Raw genomic sequence first — 21,408 nt, forward strand, 5'->3', positions numbered from 1 at the left:
AAAACTTTTCATTTGTCTTTCTAAAATCAAGAGTGTAGAGTTACTTGGTTTATTCAGCCTGGACCCTAAATAATGTGAAGATGATTAAATCGTATCTGTCATGCCAAGAAGCCCTGGGGTTTTGGTGTCTGTGGTGTTCATTGCAATGCCAAGTGACAGATGGTGGCATCCCAACATACAGAGTGCATTCAAGCTAGTATTTCAGGATTCAGTAGAATCTGCAGCTCCAGCCTGGGGCCCAGATCCACAAGCACCTCAAAGTTAAAGGCCACTGTATGAGCCTATCACCCCTTCAGGGACTCTGAGGTTCTGGGGTCTTGCCAATCTTGATTAGGTATTATTTAAAAAAAAAAACCACCAGGGTTTTCTTTAGTTAAAATTTACTGATAATGTTAAACAGAAGACATATTAATAATTAGAATACTGCAACTATAAGTCAGTTTGCATGAATAATCTAAATTAAAAATTTCTTAGAATTGCTCATCAGTTCATATAGTCACAATACAGTCCATATTGTGTTTGTGTGTGTGAGAGAGAGCAACAGAGAGAGATTATAGGTAATCACTCATTCTACCTTCATGAAATTCTGGGTTTAATTTATGAGATATAGTAATTAAACATATTACTTTTCTATTTAGAGAAGCACCAAACATTGTAAACTTACACTGGATCTCAGCATCCTGTAAAAGTGGAGAACATGAAGCAATGGAAAAGCAGGTGAATAATCCCATGATGGCTCAAATCTGCATTGTTCTAAAATATTTATAATTTTAATTTTATTATGTTGTGGGTTTGCATGCTTTTCCTGTATGAATGTTTGCACACCACTTGAGTGCCTGAAGCCCTCTGAGGTAAGAAGAGGGTTTCAGATTCCCTAGAACTGAGGTTACAGATGGTGTGAGCTATCATGTGGGTTCTGGGAATCAACTAGGGTCTTATAGAAGAACTTCTGATTAATGAGTCATTTCTTTCTCCCTGGAAAGATTTTCTTAAGAGAAATATAGCACTGTTTTAATAGATTAAAAGTGAGTGAGAAATGAAATTTGGGAAGTAGGTGGTAGGAGTTGCCTTGAACTCCACACTCAGGAAAGCATTAATTTATGAAATGCATATAGCAGTGTAATGAATATTAGGTTCAGGTTATGATGTTCCAGGCCTGTGATATGCCTTTAATGTCTTTAATTCCCATTTTCCATTTCCCAAAACATGGTGTATCATATGCTTCCAGGCCTTGAGGTCAAAATCAACAGTATAAATACTGCAACATGGTTTTTCACTCTTATAGCCATATGCAAATGGTAGTGATTATTTGATTATTGTTGTATAGTTTGCTACTGCTCTTCTGCTTTCTGGTATTGTTTGGAATTGAATAGTCTTTTATTCTAAGACAGTTGAAAATATGAGAACTTTTGCATAATTGTAATATTTAATACAACTTCATTAGAATTACAAAGTTAAAATATGCTTTCAAAGAATATATACATATTCTTATAAAACATATATATGCATTCAGTTAAATCATGTATTCTATCACTTCTAGCATTAATAATAGATTCTGTTGGTAGATTTAGTCTGCAATTTAATTTGTAATAGTTTCTCATCTCCATTATGACCACAGTCAAACATTCAGCATCAGAAGCATGATGTCCATAGACTCCATGGTCATGTTCCAGCTCCATGTGCTAAGCAAGGTACTAATGGCATATAGTCACAATACATAACCACTGGAATTACTTGAGCTAATAGTAGCAATATATTTAACATCTTAAGAGTTTAAAAGAGATAATAAAGCGAACTTCCACTACAGAGAAGATTACGTATTCTTTACTCAGGAACAATCATCTTACCAAGTAAGAGCATGCAGGAGCTCTGCAACTGTCCCTAATGTAGACCAGTTAACGAGGACAATACTACAGAAAACACCTACTTTTAATTTAGCTCAAAGAAAAGGAAGAGTTACTTAATATTAAGTTTAAATGTTAGAATATAAGAAGTGAGACTGGGCATTTATGATACTAAAATAGCTGCTTATTAAATAGCAATTTGGGAAATAATTTGCTATGTGCATACTTTTTGATTTATGAGCCATTCCATTAGTGATACAATATTAATACTGTAAATTTTCCTCATTTTATTGTTAAAATGGGGGCTAAGGCAGGGTAAATAATTTGCCTTAAGTTAAAATTTTAGGAAGGGAGAAGCAAGAACTTGAGTTCAGTTTATTTTCTAGCATCTGCAGGAAAAAAAATCGAAACTCATGCACAGGTGATGCTCTCTTCCAAATAATTAAAATACCGAATTCCTAGAGGGTCCTGCTAGGAAAGATCAATCTTGCTGCCAGTCACTGTTTGAAGGGGAGAGAACTTAAAATACAAAATACACTGGAAAATATTGCAGCGAACACTGGTTCTGAGCACTCCAACAGTCCTTTGCACCTTAGGACTCACCCGGATTATAATACTGCAGTCAGGTTCCTTCCTTTCTACATATACTTCAATTAACAAGTCTCCAGCCTGGGACACCTAGGAAGGCAGACGTGAAGACAGCACATGTAATTATGTCACAAAATCACATACACAGCACTGAACAGTGTTACAAAATGCTTGTCACCCGTCTCAAAAATGTACAGCAATGAAGTTACCTCAGTTCTTCTGTTCACCATTATTAGGTACTTATTTCAAAGCGTGCTCTTCTCTCACAGACAAACATATTTATTATACCAAATAAGTGGTATAAGTAGCAACATCATTCACAGTCTGAATTTTTTATGCCATGATCAAGGCCTTAGTAGCTTCAAATACTGAAGCAATGGCTCTAGGGTGGATGTAGGCTGCATTTGACAACAAGAGGTTAAGAGCCACAAAATATGAAAAGCTCTTAGTGCATATGGACATCATCTTAAAAGACAAAATAGGCCCTGGTTAAGTTTTCATGCAGCTAACACATTCAAACATTGAAATGGGAAGGTATGGTAATCAAAGCTGAGCTAAAATTATAAACAAAGAAAGTAATTTTGCAAGAAAAGTACAAGTACACAATAGAATGAGGTGGACAAGCAAGCTTTTACTATTCTTGCTGAAGCATCTAAGAATGCGTATGTGGGTCATTACATGCTCTAACAGAGATGAAGAGTAAAGTTACAGGTAAAAAGGAAAAGTAAAAATCAGCACAGAATAGTCCAACAAAACTAAACATTGTCCAAAGATACAAATCAATACATAAAAATAATTTGCATTGGGCTGGAGAGATGGCTCAGCAGTTAAAGGCTAGGCTAACAACCAAAAAAAAATTAATTTGCATTGACCTTTCTTTTTTTGTTTTTTTCAAAAGTCTACTGTATAAACACTAAAATAATCTATCACCAATAATTTAAAAACATTCTGAGATGTAATCATTCTGATGCTAAATTATCCTTGGCATAAAAGTCTAAAATCTGATGAGCACGGAAGATTAAAGTGTGCCGAGGGAAAAAGATTTAAATGCACTTTGAAAAAGCACTCTTAGTTATTTTGTTACTATGTTGCAGGAAAAAAAAAAGCTTATTTCCAAATTCTCTTTCTCAGTTTTGAGTTACATACAATTTCTAGGGAGAAAGATGCAGCTACCATGTTTGCTTTTCACTGTTTGTATAAACATCACAGCAAGAAGAAAACATCATATAAATGAAAAAAAGCACACACCACAGAATATAGAGTGAACCAATAAGTAGCTAAGTAGTTAAGTAATTAAGAAGCTAAGAATTAAAACAGGATGAAGACAGAAGCACTCAACAAATACTCCAAAACGGGGCTTTAAATAGAGTGAAGCAAGACCCACGCAGAAATAACCATTTTCCACATTATTCCTATGTCTTTCTCAATTTATTTTATATATAATTGATTCACTTATGGTAAATTCAAGGTGTTCAAGATTGTTTTCTTTGTTGCAAAATACAAACAGATCCTAGGCAACAGCAATACAGATTAGACGGACAGAGATTTCCATTCAGGCTCACAGTCCTTCATTTCAGGACCGAATTACAGTCACACCAAGTGAGAATTATAAACACTGAAAATAAGCCAGATTTTTTTTTTAGTTTAGTGTTATACCTAACTCCTCTAAAAGTTGGATTAATTACATCCAGTAAAATGGAGGTAATCAATGGAGTAATTAGTATCACAGTATTAGTTCTGGGGGAATCTAAGCATGCGCTCATCTGCTTCATGTAGAATGATAGCTGCAATGATTCCTTTAATTAGAAGCAGACGTTTCAGGACTGAAGCAAACTTTGAGTCCGACTAATAAGCAGGAATTTGCCTCATTATCTGAGTGTAATTATGAACAGAGTACATTTGACCCATTTCTATTATTTACAGTGAAACCCTGAATCAATTATCATTCCTAGTTACCAGAAGATGATTAACGATCAACCTTAAGACGTTCCAGTGAATTCATCAAACAAGATAAAGCACCCTGGAAAAGCATGGTGCATCCTGAACACACAAATCCAAATGCAATGTGACTAGGAAAGCAAGACAGGATTTAGAAAAGCAGACTTAAGACAAAAGTTAGTATGCGTTACACAGGTCACCTTAGAAACCGTCTCATTAATGCAATCATCTGAGAGCGTGCAGAACAGAAGCATATAGGAAATCATTTATATTTTCCTAATCATAAGGGATAAAATCATTATGCTGTGGGATTTTGCAATTTAGTCTAGTATTTCTTTGGCTTTAAATGCTTCCTTTGAAATCCACTGCGATAGGCAACGGTGTTTTGTTTTTAGTAAATAATAACCAGTGCTTCCTCAATATTTAAGGTTCTATTAATACTTTCTGCATGTATGCATCGGGTTTCAGAGCTGCCCCAGTCTTTTACCAGTCTCTTTTACTCTACATCAAATAGTAACTTGAACACACACAACAAATGTATTTACGAACATTTGGTTTTTAAGTCTTTAGAGACTAACTCTTACTACTCACTTGAGTGTCTTTCCACTTGGTTATAAAGCTATTTTCTATGTCCATTTGTTTGACTTGGTCTTCTTCAACCTGTTTAAAATATAATTTGGGATATTCTAATAATGTAAAGCACACAGAGCGAAGGTGCTCTTTCTCACCTAGCTCCTCAGGAATTAAAGTAACGACCAACTGTAAAGAGACCAGGATGTCATCATTATCATTACCTTGATCACATGAGCCCCACATTTTGGGAACACGAAGCCAACTGAGCCTCATAGGGCTTAGAACATGCTCTGACATTGGCCCATCAGACTGTAGAGTTTACTCATGGAAAACCATAGAGATTTACAAGTACAGGTTCCCATAGAAAATGTCTGAAATTGTTTGTAGATGAGAAACAAGACTCATCACTCAAACATAAAAATTCCTTAAGGGCTTGTTAAACTTTCAGTAAAAATTTAAGTTCAACAACACTAGGAAGGTAACCATTTAGCTTTATTAGCATAATAAAGAGAGCATGTAAAGCCACATTTATTTTATCTCAGCATCAAATCATTTCAAAGAAGCTGCTATTGATCAAAAAAAAAAAAAAAAAAACGAAAACAATTGACAAACAGGAGAAAATGAGAAAGAGACCAAAGCACAAGAAAAGGCAGTTCTGGTATGAACTCTCCTAGAAATTAAAATACAAACTGTTACATTACTAAAATCTTACATTTTCCTATGGTAAGGAATACTGTACCACTCCAGGCATACCCAAAGGACACTCCATCCTATCACAAGGACACTTGCACAACTATGTTCATAGCAGTTTTATTTAAAATAGTCAGAAACTGGAAACAACCTAGATATCCCTCAACAGAAGATTGGATAAAGAAACTACAATAATTTACCCAATGGAGTATTACTTAACTGTTAAGAAAATGATATTATGAGGCTTTCAGGCAAATGGATGGAGTACAAACATGGTATGTACTTACTTATATGTGGATATTAGCTATAAAGAAAAGTATAGTCATGCTACAATCCATATACCCCGAGAAGCTAAGTAACAAGGAGAGCTCAAGGGGGAACACATGAATATCCCTGTGAAAGGGAAATAGAATAGATAATATGGGTGAACTAGGGGCCAGTGGAGATGGGAACAGAAGAGATCAGGTCTCAGAGGAGAAAGAGAGGAAGAGGCAATGCAACTGAGGAGCTTTTGGGAGGCAAAGTAGAAACCTAGTGCAATGGAAACTTCCTGGAGTCTAAAAAGGTGACTGAGGGGCCAGAAACCAGAGGCTGGAAAGCCCAGATACCTAGGATAGAACCCAACACAACTGGTGGGGAAAAAAATAAGAAAGTCAATGAAATGATTCCTAATGATATTCTGTTATATTCATAGATGGGAACCTTGCATAATCATCATTAGAAAGGCTTCATCCAGTAACTGATGGGGCAGATGCAGAGAACCACACTCAAACATTAGACAGAACTTGGTGGGGGGCATCCTGCAGAAGAGGGGGAGGAAGAATTATAGGAGCCAGAGAGGTCAAGGACACCACAAGAATATGGCTCACAGAATCAACTCTCCAGGGCTAACAGAGCCTCACAATGACAGAAGCTACAATCAGGGGGCCTGTATGGGTCTGACCTAGGTCCTCTGCATGTATGTTATGGTTGTGTAACTTGTTCTTGCAGGACTCCCAATAGCGGGGTAAGGATGTCTCTGATGCGTTTGCCTCCACTTGGGACCCTTTTTGTCTTACTGGGTTGCCTCACCTAGCATTAACATGAGGGTATATGTGCCTAGTCTTATTATAACTTGTTATTCCATGTTTGGTTGAAATCCATGGGAGGCCTGCTATTTTCTAAGAAAATGGAGCTGGGGTGTGTCTGGAGGATAGGAGGGGCTGGGAGGTGAGGACGGAGGGAAAACTGTGGTTGGAATGTAATATGTGAGAGGAGAATAAATAAATTAATTAAATAATAATAATAATAGTAAAATTTCTCAAGATTATTAAATGGTTGCATTGACTCATCTGGTTTCATCTGGAACATCTGTACCCACAGAATAGGAGAAAGTATCATTTGAGCAAGCTCTGAAAGACTCTAGATCAAAGAGGGGATGTGAGAGCCGGGCGGTGGTGGCGCACGCCTTTAATCCCAACACTTGGGAGGCAGAGGCAGGCGGATCTCTGTGAGTTCAAGACCATCCTGGTCTACAAGAGCTAGTTCCAGGACAGGCTCCAAAACCACAGAGAAACCCTGTCTCAAAAAACCAAAAAAAAAAAAAAAAAAAAAAAAAAAAAGGGGGGGGATGTGAGAGTTATACACATTGAAAAAAAACTTTTTCCAGAATTACTAAAGCCTCTCCTTATTTCCCATATTTTATCTTCCTTAAACAATAAAAATCATTCCTATTCTAATAGTTTACTAAAAACATAAAGATGCTCACTTCAGAGACCCGCCAACTGAAAAGTGAACTAAATACATGTGAGGACTCAGTACAAGCCCTAAGATAATGCTTCATAATTCTCCTCCAATTGGAGTAGAGTTTTAAAAACACTCAGGGTGATTTCAATAGCAACATTTAACAGGCTTTTGTTGATCACTGAATTTGTTAAACTCCTAACTTCACACCTCTCAGTAGACACACTTAATGCATATACACAGTGAGGAGAAAACATACACAGGCCCTGTAAATAGTAGGCTGTCCAACAGACAACAGATGGTGAAAATATTTAAAAGCTGCTACATTTTAAATAAATGGTTACTGTTTCAAATCCAATTATATCTAAGACCTTCAAAGCAAACTATCCTTCATGGTTTCTGTTTTTAAATATTCACAACGACCTGAATAACATCCTGAAAAAAGGAACGTGTTCTGCAAGCCGTGATGCCTAATCCATTGTAACGAGGAAAGGGCTTAGAATTCTTACCTCAAATATTTCAACGTAATTATTAATTAGATCTTCAATTACATTGACTTCTTCGCTAGTTTGTCCCTTAGTTTGAAATAAGCATGAAGAAAAGACCAATGCCAAGTTATGGGCATTCATGTGATTGATTTCTGAGCATTTCTGAACCCTGTTGTGGGAAAGTATATCTCATTATGACATACTTGTATTCAAGAATTTCATCATAATACAAGGTAAAATCCTCAGCTATCATTTTAAAACACACACACACACACACAGTATGAAGCTCTTCAAAATAAAAGGTTCAGTGGTGATTTAAAGACACTCACAGTCTACTTAAAAACAGAAGCAAAATTACTGTTAAAAGGAGTCTTTAACAATGAGGGCTGCTGAGAAGCCAAGGACAATGCCACTGGGTTTTGATCCTACTTCATGTTCTGGCTTTGGGGGAGCCTAGCCAGTTTGGATGTCCACCTTCCTAGACCAAGATGGAGCGGGGAGGACTTTGGACTTTCCACAGGGCAGGGAACCCTGACTGCCCCTCAGACTGGAGAGGGAGGGAGAGAGGAGTGGGGGGGAGGGGGAGAGGAGAGGGAGGAGGGGGGAAAAGGGAGACGGGGAGGGAAATGGGAGGCGGGGAGGAGGCGGAAATCTTTTTTTTCAATAAAAAAATTATATTTAAAAAAAAAGGAGTCTTTAAATCTCCACTGTTTTCACCCCCTCCACCTCCCCAGTGCTCAGAGACTGACTATACATAAACAGTGCCAACCAGAGAACAGCTCATGCCCAGAGCACAAAGAATGAGTAAAGTCCTGGCTAGAAATGATGTAAGTAGCTGCAACCAAACCTGAAAGAAGCACAGGGGCAAGAAGTCAAGATAATGCCGGCTCCAAGGGGACTTGCTGGACTTGTAATGAGGGATGTCAGTTCACAGGCAAAGGCTACACTTGCCACAAAATGCACCATCAGTCAGGCCGTACACACTTTAGCTTCTTATCAGAGCTAAAGAAACTGTTTCCTGGTTGTCATTCATCATTAACCAGAGAATCCCATCAGAGGGGCTGCTATGCTAAACTAGACTTGATGAGACAACTACTTTCTCTTTAACAGAATAAAATCCAAATGGTTCTTTATGACTTCCAAGTCCTTTCCCAACAGGTGTTCATCCGGTTCAAAACAGGATATCATTGCATCTCCATAAGCAAAAGCATAATTAAAAAATGCAGCCATCCTTATCTTAGAAAACTACCAAGAATGTCTTTGCTTATTATTTATTAATATGTCCACATGGAGTTGAGGAAGCATTGAATCTCCAGGAACTGGAATTACATATGATTTTGATCTGCCATATGTGTGCTGGTAATGGAAGCTGAATCCCCTGAATGATCAGTAAGTGATCTTAATTGCTGAGCTATCTCTTCAGCACCACCCCCCCCCAAGCCTTTCTAAAATAAATAGATATTGACAAGTAAATTAACTCTTCTAAACAGTAAGCTACAACCTTTGGGTATTGCAAAGGGCACTATAAATATTCACTGATATAAGTTAACAGTGCTTCACAACCGCAATCACCTCCACAAGGGAGAGTTCCAAGGATAAGAATGTCGAGGAGAAATACAAGTGCCTGTTCATGACCTTATTGAGTTTTCACTAACTGAATATAGAGCAGCTACGTGACTCTCGACTAAATTACACTGGAAACATACACATACAAAAGGAGTAAACATGGTAGTATTATATATGATAATGTCAGAAATCCATAATGAAATGCAAAATTGCATAGTAGAGATTGGACAGAGAAACTGCAATCATCAGAGATGATTTACAAGATGAAAAGGATCTGGAATTTAATAATGGAAGAGTTAACAATTCCAAGCGCTAGTCCAGACCACGACTGCATTGTATCACACAAAACCGTAAACATCTAGAAAACTGATCTCTGTGTCTATCTGTGTGCCTCGGATCTCAGAATCTCAGTAGGAGACTCTTGCTTTAATTACTCTGGAGTGCATAATGAATACGTGGTGAGTGGAACTAAGTGGCTGCTACTGATAGCAGAAGTGAGCTGTTATCCGGAGAAGCTATTGAATTAGAATCTTTATCAGTCTGACTGCATCCAAGGTGACTCCCACTTTTGATGACCTCGCCCAATTCCTGGCTTTCTTGAGCCTCTTTCGGTAATATCATCCTTCCTATGAACCTCTTTAGCTGTCAATATACTTATTTTCTCTGATTAATTTCTGGAATAACTGTGCACACTGAACATTTTTTTCTTTACTTCTTGGTATTGTGATGCTGTTCCCCATTATTTCATAACCAGTTTTCTCAAAGTCTTACTCTGACCTTACTCTCATCAAAGCCCAAGGAAATGTTTCCTTATTAGGCTTTCCTGTCTCTTCGCAAGTATTCCCTTTACAGGAGATACTATGCTAAACCAGATTATATCAGTCATTTCTTATAAAAATCAAACTGCTAATACGACTTACAAAGCATTCACGACCTCCTGCCTTTATTGGAGGCAGCTCCTTTGTTTCCCAGTCACCCAGACTCCACAAGGTTCCTGTGTTTGTCTCCTCCTGAGAAGGCTACATGGTATCTCACTGACTCTGCCTTCTTTCTCCCATCATTCAGTTTAGTGTTTCTGCCTAGCTTTATTCAGCTAAACCACTGGTCGAAACAGGTTTATTTACTGACCAATAAAAACAACATATTATCTTCTCCAACTCCATACTCAGAAAAGTTTTAAATGTCCTGCTTATTAACAGCATGTTGGGGCAGGGACGGGGGTAGCTGCATCCAACGAATCATTTCTTACTGATTTAAGAATATCACCATCATACTCAACTGTAATTATACCTTAATTACAAAAACATAGGGTAAAGTAACACTTTTTAAGATTTGTAAGTCTTCATGTAAAATATGGAAGCTCAGCTACACAACTTTAAGTTTCAAAGACAGTGACAGTGGTTTTGCCCTAAAATGCTCAGAAGTTTCAGGAGTCCACTAACCTGTAAAGGTGTTCAATTATAGCTGCTAGTGTCGCTCTGTTGACCCCTGGAAGAGTTCGTATGAATGCTCTGTATTTTTCAGTTCTTTCTTGTTCATCTTGTGTATCTAGGGAGAACATTCTTTACATTTAAACTAGTCATTTCTACCAAAAATTTACCTCCCAATATTATTTTTAAATAATAGTTATAAGCATATAAATGATACAATCAGGTTTCAATAGTAAACATTCAAACTTTTAACACAATTGTCTGTAATTCTAAAAAAAGAAACGTGTCACATAGTCATATATTATTGTTTTTATAATATGCAATTTAAAATTAAGCACTTTCAAAGTGGGAGGGTAAGAGGATTTCTTTCTTCCTTTTGTACAGCCCATTTTTATGGACTTTTACATCTTAACAGGAGTACAGTTAACAAATTATTCAAACTTCATTATACATCATACATTGAAAAGCTAAGTCAAAGGTATATTATATCTGACTATAGAGGGATTTCATCAATTGCATTTGAAAAAGGTATTTCTGACCCCTTTTTCATATGAAACCCTAAATATCTTTCCAAAGCTACAAGACATCGCAGAACTATGAACTCCACTATTTGTTTGATCTACATAAAGGGCCTATTACCAGCCAGGCAGCCTTCAAATCTCAGGTAAAAAAAAAAAAAGACAATGAGGAAGAGGTGATGTTCAGGTCTTAATACCAGAATTCAGATATCAGAGATAATGGGCCTTGTGCCTTTGTCATGAAAAGAAATTAACTGATCCATCAAAAGACAAATGAGAAAGGATTGCCCTCTCTCCTCTTAACTGTAGAAGACAAATCTCTGGAGTAACTGAGAACTGGGAACATTTCCCATTGTAGAATTCAGGTGGATTATATTGGCAGTTCAAACTAGTATCAGCTGATGTGGGAAGTACCAACCACTCTTCAGAGCAACAACTTCTGCTGACTTTGCAACTACTCTCCTGGTACAATTCCCAGTGACCTTTGGAAGCAAGGTGTTTCCATTTCCTGCACAGGCCTACCTAGCTATTACTCAAGAGCCAGGGACATTCCAAAGATTCTTTAAATGTCTACAGTCACTTTAAATGTTCTGTAAGATCCCCGAGGGAGGCAGGGACTCTGACACATTTCCCAAGTACATTCCTATTCAAAATCACAAGTGTTGTCTCTTGTGCCCATTTAAGCCACACAGGAGATCTATCAAAGGAAATGCGGTGCCCAGAGATGACTCCAGAAAAACAAGAAGGGAAATATCCAAATCACCCAATAAATTTAGAATTATTTGCTATCCCAGAATAATCCAAACATTCCCCCGCATGTCATCTAGTTCATGGCTTTAAAAGCAATCACATTTATTCAATAAAATCTAATTAACATTATAACATTATTAGATCAAGCAATAAGTTTACCAGAAGACATTTCATGCACTTTATAAAGATAAACAGATATTTACAAAATAAAGCAATAAGAAGACAAAATTTGGGAACGATTCCAGGTCAGATAAAAAATATGGTGAGTGGGCAGAGAAAATGTCTTTGTGGGTAGAATGCCAGCTGTGCAAGCATGAATACCTGAGTTTAGATTGTCAGCGCTCCTGTACAATAGCCAGGCATGGTAGTGTGTTCCAGTAATGCCAGCGTGGGCAGCCAGAGACACAAGACTGATAGGGCTTTCAAGGTAGCCAATACTGTCAATTAGAAAGCTTCAAGTTCAGCCAGAGTCAAAACAATAAGGTGAGAAGTGATTGGGAAAGTGACCTGATACCAACTTATGGTATGCATACCTCCACACACACACACACACACACACACACACACACGTGCATAAGCATGCATACATCCGCATACACATACGCACACAGGGCAGGGGTATACTGCTCTAGGGTAAATGACAAGAGAATCAAACGCTGTTTAGTAGTTTTCAGATGATTGAAGACTTAAAAGAAAGCCCTAATTATTAAATTAGAAGGCAGGAAAAATGTCTTTTACCTAATGCAGAGACCCAGTACGGATAGAGCTCCTTTGTGAGAAGTGCATCATCAATGTCAGACAGAAAATTCTTCAGCACGCTCGTCACATCTTCAAGTTGATGTTTTCCAGCTCGCAACTTAACACTTCTTGCATCCTTTTTGAAACTCTCCAGGAGTTCACTTATGTGTGAAGGATCACCATTCTTTTGATAAATGTTCTTGCATCCTAACCCTGTGATAAGCATTTAGAAAGTTATGAGAAGTGTCTTAACTCATAACCTATTTGAAATATTAGGAAAAAAAACAGATTCTTCCGTGGAGATCATAAACAAAATAAGTTATCAGATATGAAATTAAAAACCTTGCACCCCTCAATTTTAAATTGAAACCCAGTGAATAAACCCCCTGATCCTCAGCCTCAGCAAACCTTCCCAGGTCTCTCTGTAGTTCTCCATATTATCATTTGCAAAGGTATTTCTACCTCAAGAAGAATTTTCTCAGTCTCAGAAAACAAGCCTGCCTACATCTGGACAGAACAGTATATTCTCAACACTTATTTATTTTTGTTATGTCTACCTATACCTTTGCCCAATGTTCCCAACTCACTGTCTCATCGGGCACCCCATCAAAGTCAAGGCAGTGATTAGTGGCAGAACAGGGGTAAAAAATGATGGTAGTGGTGATACAAACACACAAATCCTTTGCTTCCTCCCCAGATCATTCTCCTTGTGAAGCCAAGCTAAATTCACTGTTCTTTTTCTATGTGCCCTGATTCCTGTAGTCTCTCCAGGCAATCTTCTGGAGCACTGTCATTATGCATATCGATGATATGATCTAGATGTCCTTCAGTTTCTGTATAATGACAACCACTTGCAGCATTTGACAGGCCCTCAGGATCTGCTGCCAACATTTGGTTAATCTTATGGCTTTTTGTGGTATCATTTTCTTATGCCTATTTTCTTTCCTTTTAGGACGATTTCCCCAGTGTTCTATCTATTTTGCTCTTCAAGTCTTAATTCTATTCTCTTTTTACTACATTAGAAAATTCCCTGCATGAATCTATCCATCTTTGTCATCCCATGTAGAGCATACCTGTCTTTACCTGGATTTTATGTCTTAAATTTCATTCACCACACATATAAATGCCATCATATAGACAGAGACAGACATATATGCCACTCATAACCTTATAGGAAATGTTAAACCCTAAAGAAATTGATTTTCTACCCCTTTCATCAGCCTCCTTCCAATCATATTTTAAAACCATCTCCTCAATTTCAATAGATGGCTTTACTTTTTCCTTACCTTATACAACATCAGAATCTTTGTAACTCATTTCACTTAAAATATGTCAAAAATTACTCTTCCTTCTGTTCATATCCTATCTGTGTCTTAGGTTCCTCATTGCATTATAAAATTCCCTGGCCCTGTTCTTATGCAGTCCCAATTTGTCTTTATAATGTTGATGATGACAACATAGGTCTGCTAGTCTTGTCAGAAGCCTAAATATCTAGAGGCAACCTTCCTCATTCAGGTAGACAAAACTTACACAATTTTATAATTAAAAATCTACCAGAGATGGACTAACCTCATGCCTCTTGCATGTGTCCTATCTTTGCATGCTACACTCTGGTCACACTGAACTATACATACATTTTCCTAAACAGACAACCATAAAGTTATATATTATATGCTCTACGCTGGAGGAAACTGCCATGCACACTGTAGAACAATGAGCCTCTCTATCACAGAATCTTATACTCCTAGATATAACTATCTGCCCACGGGCTTGTGTTTAAGCCATAAATCTGTTAGCCCCTAAAAGTCAAGGAGACAAATATCAAGTCCTGCTTTTTTCTTTTAACTGGCAGGAACAGTACTTTGGAAAACTCAAAAGGCACTTGGCAAACGGCTACTTGCTACAAAAATAAGTAAATTCTAGGAAGTAATTTTAACTATGTGCCTGAGAGACAACATCCATTTCTAAGGGTATTTCTAACACCCAGTAATTAAACAACTTTAACAGCTTCTGGCTCCCAAGCTTTCAACCTTGAATTTGATCCCAAGGACCCACATGCAGAAGAGAAGTGAATCTTACAAATTGTCTTCTGACCTACATACACATGCTGTAGCATTAACACACACACACACACACACACACACAATAATGTATAAAAGTACTGAATATAATTGTATATATAAATTGAAATAACTTTCTCCAAGATTTAATTACTATACTTGAATTAAGATTAAATCCATAATACATTTTGAACTCAGTAGAGTTCAAAATATTAACATGGAGAACATAGAAAAGTAGCCTTTACATTTTAATCCAAAGGCTAAGACATTCAAAATCATTGCTACTGTAGAGATTCTTAGGCAGACACTTGCACACTGTGAGCTCTGTGCAGCATTCAAATTCCTACCAAATCTTAATGTAGGTACTTAGTACATAACAGTTTTATCCCACATTCTACTAAAAACATGAACAATCACTTATTGGCTTTATTACTCTAGAGTAGAAGTTGATACACTTTGTGTTAGTTGTAGAGCTCTTATAATATACCAGATATAGTTGAAACCATCCAGTGCTTAATGATTTTAAATTCAAATAAACACCATGGGGAAACTTGTGATTTCCCCAGAGAAACATTCAGTTGGTTATATTGGGACTACCTGTGTTAGTTTAATCATTACTCAGCTCTAAAGGATGCTATGCCACTATGAAACTAATGTGATGTCAAAGTTCGCTGTAAGCTTATGCCCTTGCTAACACAGTATGTGCCCCCACATCCCTGTGAGATGCAGCCAAGTTAACATGGATGAACACAGTACACGAATACAACCATTTCTCAAATAAAGAGGACTACAGCAGATAAGAAACATGTTAGTGCACTATTATAGCAAAGAAATCCCTACAGTAAGGGCCACACATACGATTATGTGGATAATCTCAGTATATATACAGCACAAACACAATGAATATTGAAAATAAAAAAAATACTTGGATTTTATTCGAGGTAAAATACTTAAGACGACACTCTTGCCAAAGAGCTTTTTATAAATAAATATAAAACATTATAAATTCAATTTCTGAAAGAAACATTTTTATCGGAATGCTTATTTCTGACAGATTGTCATCTATCATGTCATCAGCTTCATATACAGAGTGAGATCCAAAGGGAACTTCTCACTCTGCCTGCACACTTCTTAACAACACAGTATTTTACTATGTTTCTGTCACTGTGTATTTCTTCTTTAAAACACCCCAAGCACCTATAATTCTAAGAGAATAAAAAGTTAATACAACTTTAGAAATACTATCATTTTATTCATTTCTACATCTGGCTTATTTTTGCATAAATGCCACTTATCTATCTGTTAAAAGGTCAAAAACACATTATATTCAATATGCATGTCAAAGTATATATAAGCAACAGGGCACTAGCCTGGCTTGCATATGTTCCTAGTTTTGAACAAAGAGTCACATAAACAAATGAATGAATGAATGAATGAATAAATACTTTATATCTTTTAGACATATGAATGATGTATATATCTTTACGAATCCATAATAATTTAAAAATAAAAATGAAGATAAAGATTATTTTCCAGGTAAACTTTCACATGAAAGTAAAATGAGAATTGACAAAGCGTTATAGATCAAATCATTTTTGTCTACTAAGTATTCATAAAAGCATCTGTAGCAAATAATGCAATCATTAAAATGAATGATCCTCCTTAATATAAACTCTTACTATTGTGCAGTGAATGACACACACCTACTTAATTTATTATTTATTTGCTTGCTAAGAGAAAGGACATCATTTTGTATATTATTCCACGATTTTACTATTTCTACAAACCACACTTAAGCATGGTGACTTTCTCTTGGCTTTGTTCTCAAATTTTTACCACTAAAAGCAGTCTTTACTAATTTTATGTACTTTATGCTATTTTATTTAATGGGCTACATAGCCTTTTCACAGACATGAAGGACCAACAGAGCTGTGGGAAAGGATTACCCGGTATAAATGAGTGTGGCTGGGAGGAGAGGGACCGGCTGAGCAGCGACTGTGCTCTTAGTCTTCACTGGTGTCCTCACAAAGGGAAAAGGCACTGATTCGTTCCCATGGAGGTACCACTAAGTTCTAGGAGCTGAATAGACATCCTGTGATACGTACCATACTGTGTAACAAATGCTATGCAGCTGTTCACAATAATGGGGACGTCATTTTTGCAGAGCTGCTGATCTTGTAATGCGTTACCATCTGTACCTGCTGCTTTTTCAATTGCAGTATGCCAGACTGTGAAATCCAACTTGGTATGCCCATGGATGTACAGCGTTCTGTGAAGTTTAAGAAGCACTTCGTATTATAATTTTGCTTTACTTAAAATCACTCTCTACACAGATTACCCTAAAATCCATATAAATGTGATCTTGTCTCACACATTAAAAGAACAAACAAAAGCCCTTTACTTTACATTCCACCCACCGGGTGTCTTTCAGTCCTTCTGTTGTCAGTTAAGGTCACATAGCACAGAGGAAACGACCAATTCAGTCTTCCAACTCTTCCAAGTCCCTAGGTCTCCAATTCCATCTCTAAATAACACAGTGAAAGCCACTGCGGCAAACTTCACCAGTACCTCCAAGTATCTATTTCTGGCTAACCAGAAGGATTTCATAGGTGTTGATTTCATTGCCTTTAAAGGGGGGGGGGGTTGAAAAAAAAAAACATCCAATTTGCCTTTCCTATTCAGATTTCCATTCTCTGAAGTCATTACTACCTACCCCAATCTCCTTTCCTCTTTCTAAATAGCCTGATTGTGTGAAGTCATGGTACTTTGTTACTCTACAAACTCCAGAGGTGATTCACAGTCCTGTGCTTAAGACGGTCCTTTCACCTGCTCCGCATTATTAGTGAGTGACTCCTAAGTCAAGATCTCTAGGCTAGAACTGGCCTCACTCACGAATGATACCTTGCTCAGTTCAAGAGCAACTAGAGAGCTAGTCTCTTGGCACAGGTCTGTATCCCCAGCCTTGGGGGAGGGAATGGAAGGTAGGAGGACCACATTTGAAATAAGCGAGGGGTACAGTGGGAGTTCCTGACTGGCGGCAACTATACAGCAAGATGAAGCTCAAAGAATTCAAAGTAACTATGATGTGGGATTGTAAAAAGATATACCAAACTCAAAACACAGCTACATCAGTTACTTTCTTTATAACTTAGATGAGCTCTCAGTATCACTGTTGGGGAAATGCTGTTAACACAAAGCTCAGCATATAGCTGAACACCTCACAGATATTATAACTATGCCCTAAAGCATGTTGCTAAGAAACACTGGTTTGGGGTACCTCTACCAAAAAACAAGAATGTAAAAATTTTCTCTCTTGTGAAACTGTTCTGGGAACCTAAATCTCAACTTATCCTATTCCACAAGATTCTTCTGAAATTTAGAATTCACTATCGTAGCTTAGTATCTCCTACCAATCACTTCCTCAAAAATATGAACTTATTTTTTCTATCTTTTTTTCTTTTTGGTTTGTTTAACCTGGAATATTCACTTTGTTTGCAGTTCTTCTGTTACTTCAGAACTTTGCATCTCTCTTTGACGTCACCAAAACCCCCGGCAGAATTCTTTTCCTGGTGCCCTCTTTTAAGCCTCTACTCTTTACTACCACCAGAATACCATTTCAAAAACATGGGATCAATGACACCAGTTTGGATAATTGTCTTGTCTTTAAAGTTTTTGTTTTTGCAATAGAAAGGTCTTCATTCCTTGGCCGGTGTTTTCCACTATGACTCTTTTAGCATCCCATCTTTGGCTGCACAGATATCTGCTCCCCAACAATGATGTCACCCAGGTGAGGATTTCAGATGCTCCTGATGTCTCCCCTAGTTTAGGGGTCACAGGTCCACTTCAAATAAATAGTCGCTCTGAGCTCTCTTTTACCATTTGCTGTTTCTGTGCAACTTACTGGTCAGATACGAAACTTTGCACAGACAAGCAAAAAAGGTACTTGGTCTCTACCCAAGACTGGTCTCTGGCATTTGCTGGTATGCATCTCCAAACGTTATCCTCAGTACAAAATTTAAAGCATGAAATACCAATGCATCTCAAGTATATTTACTCGAAGGGGCACACACTCCTCAATCTTGTTCTTTAGCTATCACTTGGCTACTTTGGATTCAGCAACAGTAAGAGGAGAACAAGCTAATGAAATCTTGGTGTGTCGGTGGTGACTCAGGGAAAAGGAAAGAAATCTTTCACATTTTTGAACATCACTCACTGTGACTTTAAAAAGAAAATCTGCCATCCTTTCCTTTTCTCTCTTCTTTCAATGCTCTTCCAGGAAGACAAAGCCAACAACAGCACTCTAACACAAATTCCGAAGATGCTGGAATTACTTTTTACTAACCCTTGTGCCTGTAATCCTCAGCTCTTGCTTTCTGACATCTTCATCTACTGTTCTCATTTTCCACTCTACCACAACTGCCCGGACCCAAAGATTCTGTAATTTTCTCTTTGAAGATTCTGATAAGTGGTCCAGTAGTTCTACAGTGCTTTAAATTTTTATTTATTATACATCATCTAAAGCCTCATACCTCTGAGTTTCTGTCTACATGAAATATCAGAGCAAATTATCTCCAAAAAGAGCAAACCCTTTCATATCTACACCTAGTTAAAATTGTTTTTTCTTAATTCAGGTAAAGACAATAATAATTTTTCTGATTTTAATTTTAATAATTAAAATTTAGTGGCCAGTGTGACTTAAAATCCTTGAAAATACAAACCGTTAGTACTCTCATATCCAGTACAACAAATTCAAAATGCAGCAGTGATTCTTTAAGACCAGTATAATTCGGTCTCTAACTGTGAATATCTCAAACTCTGAATTTTCCCTCTAGTCAGGAGAAATCCCACAATGGAAGGTTAGCTGTCTGCCTGTGAACTAGTAAGGACTAGAACAAGCAATGACAAGTCAACTCCAGTGTCAACTTGTCAACCACTGAATCTTAAAATATATCATCTACTACAGCTCATGGGATGGCTGACATTAAACTGCATCAGCTCAACAATCTTCCATTCTGTTGCTTATTTAAAATCTAGACACACTGAGTAAAGCATCGTAATATATTTTCAGCGTAAATGCAGACCAACATTGTATCTTCCAGTGTTACTAAACTACCATTTCACATTTTGAATAAGAATTTCAAATAAATATTCAATTGTGTTCTCAATATCTGAAAAAGTTATTTTGATGAACTCTAATCATAGCAGATTTATATATTATAACTGACAATTTCCAAAAAATAAATTGCAGACATATAAAAACATTTAATTTGTTTTTATTAAGGAAATTGATAAAATCTAGAAGTCAAGTCCTAGACCTAATACATAAAATTTTCTTAAAATTGAAATATCTAAATGAATTATTATTTATAATGGTTTAAGTATAGACAACTGAAATGAACCTGAAGTCTCTTGAAATAAACAATGAAACTGTACAAAATATTATCTATTAATAACTAAAGCTGAGAAGCAAATACCATATACCATAAATATGACTTAAAAAAGAATAGCCTAAGAATTTATAGAAAAATGAAAACTTTTATGTGTGCAGCAGAAATATGGTCATTGATCATTAAAGAATAATACACATAAAATGCAGAGACGATATGCATAAATTAGTCTAATAATCATAGCTACATTTATATGTATATATGATATATACATATATATATTACAAAAACAGCAATGCCAGTTTTTCCAAACATTTAAGATTAAGAGTATATAACAAGACACATAAAGTATTTTATAGACCGCACAGATATTCTGACAAGCCTTTTGCCTATTTGTACAATGAAATGTAACATGTATATGCAAAAATTTTTGACAATACCAAGAACAAGACTCTGTAACAAGCACATAATTTGAAGTGAAGGCAAAAAATCTGCTTCTGTCCCACTGCCGCGCATGTGTGCTTAGCAATAAGCCTGTTTATTAGTGCATCTGATAATAAATGTAAGCTTAGATCTGCCAAATTTGGGAAAGCTCAACTGACTTGGAACACATTTTCCTATACATTTGGATAATGTCTACACAGAACAGAGAATATATGATTATACCAATGTATAAATTCTGTCATATTTTCCAAAACATCAAACTGTCTTTAGTTAGAAAACTCATGAATATTTTGTCTCTGTATTCCTATATATCCCTGTTCAAAATAGTAACTATAAGAAACGAATGATATAAAACAAAGGATTCACTCATCCCTTACAGTCAGTATGTGGAACTAACTTCTGAAGCCTGTCACCTGTGTTCTGCACTGAGCTTTGAACCAGAGAGAGGGAAAGCTGTCTGCCACACTCTTCATTTATAAAAAAGCAAACTAAAGCAAAGATGATATTTGTTTGAGGCCCAAGGATAAGGAAGGTTTGGGAAGCTAGTTTTTTATTTATTTTTATTTTTGAGAACTTTATACATGCATATAGTCTGCTTTGATCATATTGACCCCCTATTCCTCCCCTACAATTTCCCCTACCCACCCCCAACCACTCCTTTTCACTCCCAAC

At 36.8% G+C, this 21,408-nt stretch overlaps 1 protein-coding gene across 3 annotated transcripts in view; it reads right to left on the reverse strand.

Moving 5' to 3' along the window:
• Positions 1-21,408, reverse strand: part of Arap2 (ArfGAP with RhoGAP domain, ankyrin repeat and PH domain 2) — a 162,530-nt gene that overhangs the window by 37,347 nt on the left and 103,775 nt on the right. For 2 of the 3 annotated variants that reach the window (XM_050150248.1, XM_050150249.1), the window contains exons 20-25: positions 17,011-17,174; positions 12,846-13,058; positions 10,852-10,957; positions 7,865-8,012; positions 4,962-5,030; positions 2,448-2,522 (exon numbers count right to left, since the gene is read on the reverse strand). In XM_050150248.1, the coding sequence (XP_050006205.1) occupies positions 2,448-2,522; positions 4,962-5,030; positions 7,865-8,012; positions 10,852-10,957; positions 12,846-13,058; positions 17,011-17,174 (775 nt within the window). The remainder of the gene's footprint in view (positions 1-2,447; positions 2,523-4,961; positions 5,031-7,864; positions 8,013-10,851; positions 10,958-12,845; positions 13,059-17,010; positions 17,175-21,408) is intronic. The other variant, XM_050150250.1, reaches the window with a different exon arrangement.

This window comes from Alexandromys fortis, unplaced genomic scaffold (genome assembly GCF_014885135.2).
Source record: "Alexandromys fortis isolate MF-2015 unplaced genomic scaffold, M_Fortis_MF-2015_v1.1 scaffold_0, whole genome shotgun sequence".
Taxonomy (NCBI): domain Eukaryota; kingdom Metazoa; phylum Chordata; class Mammalia; order Rodentia; family Cricetidae; genus Alexandromys; species Alexandromys fortis.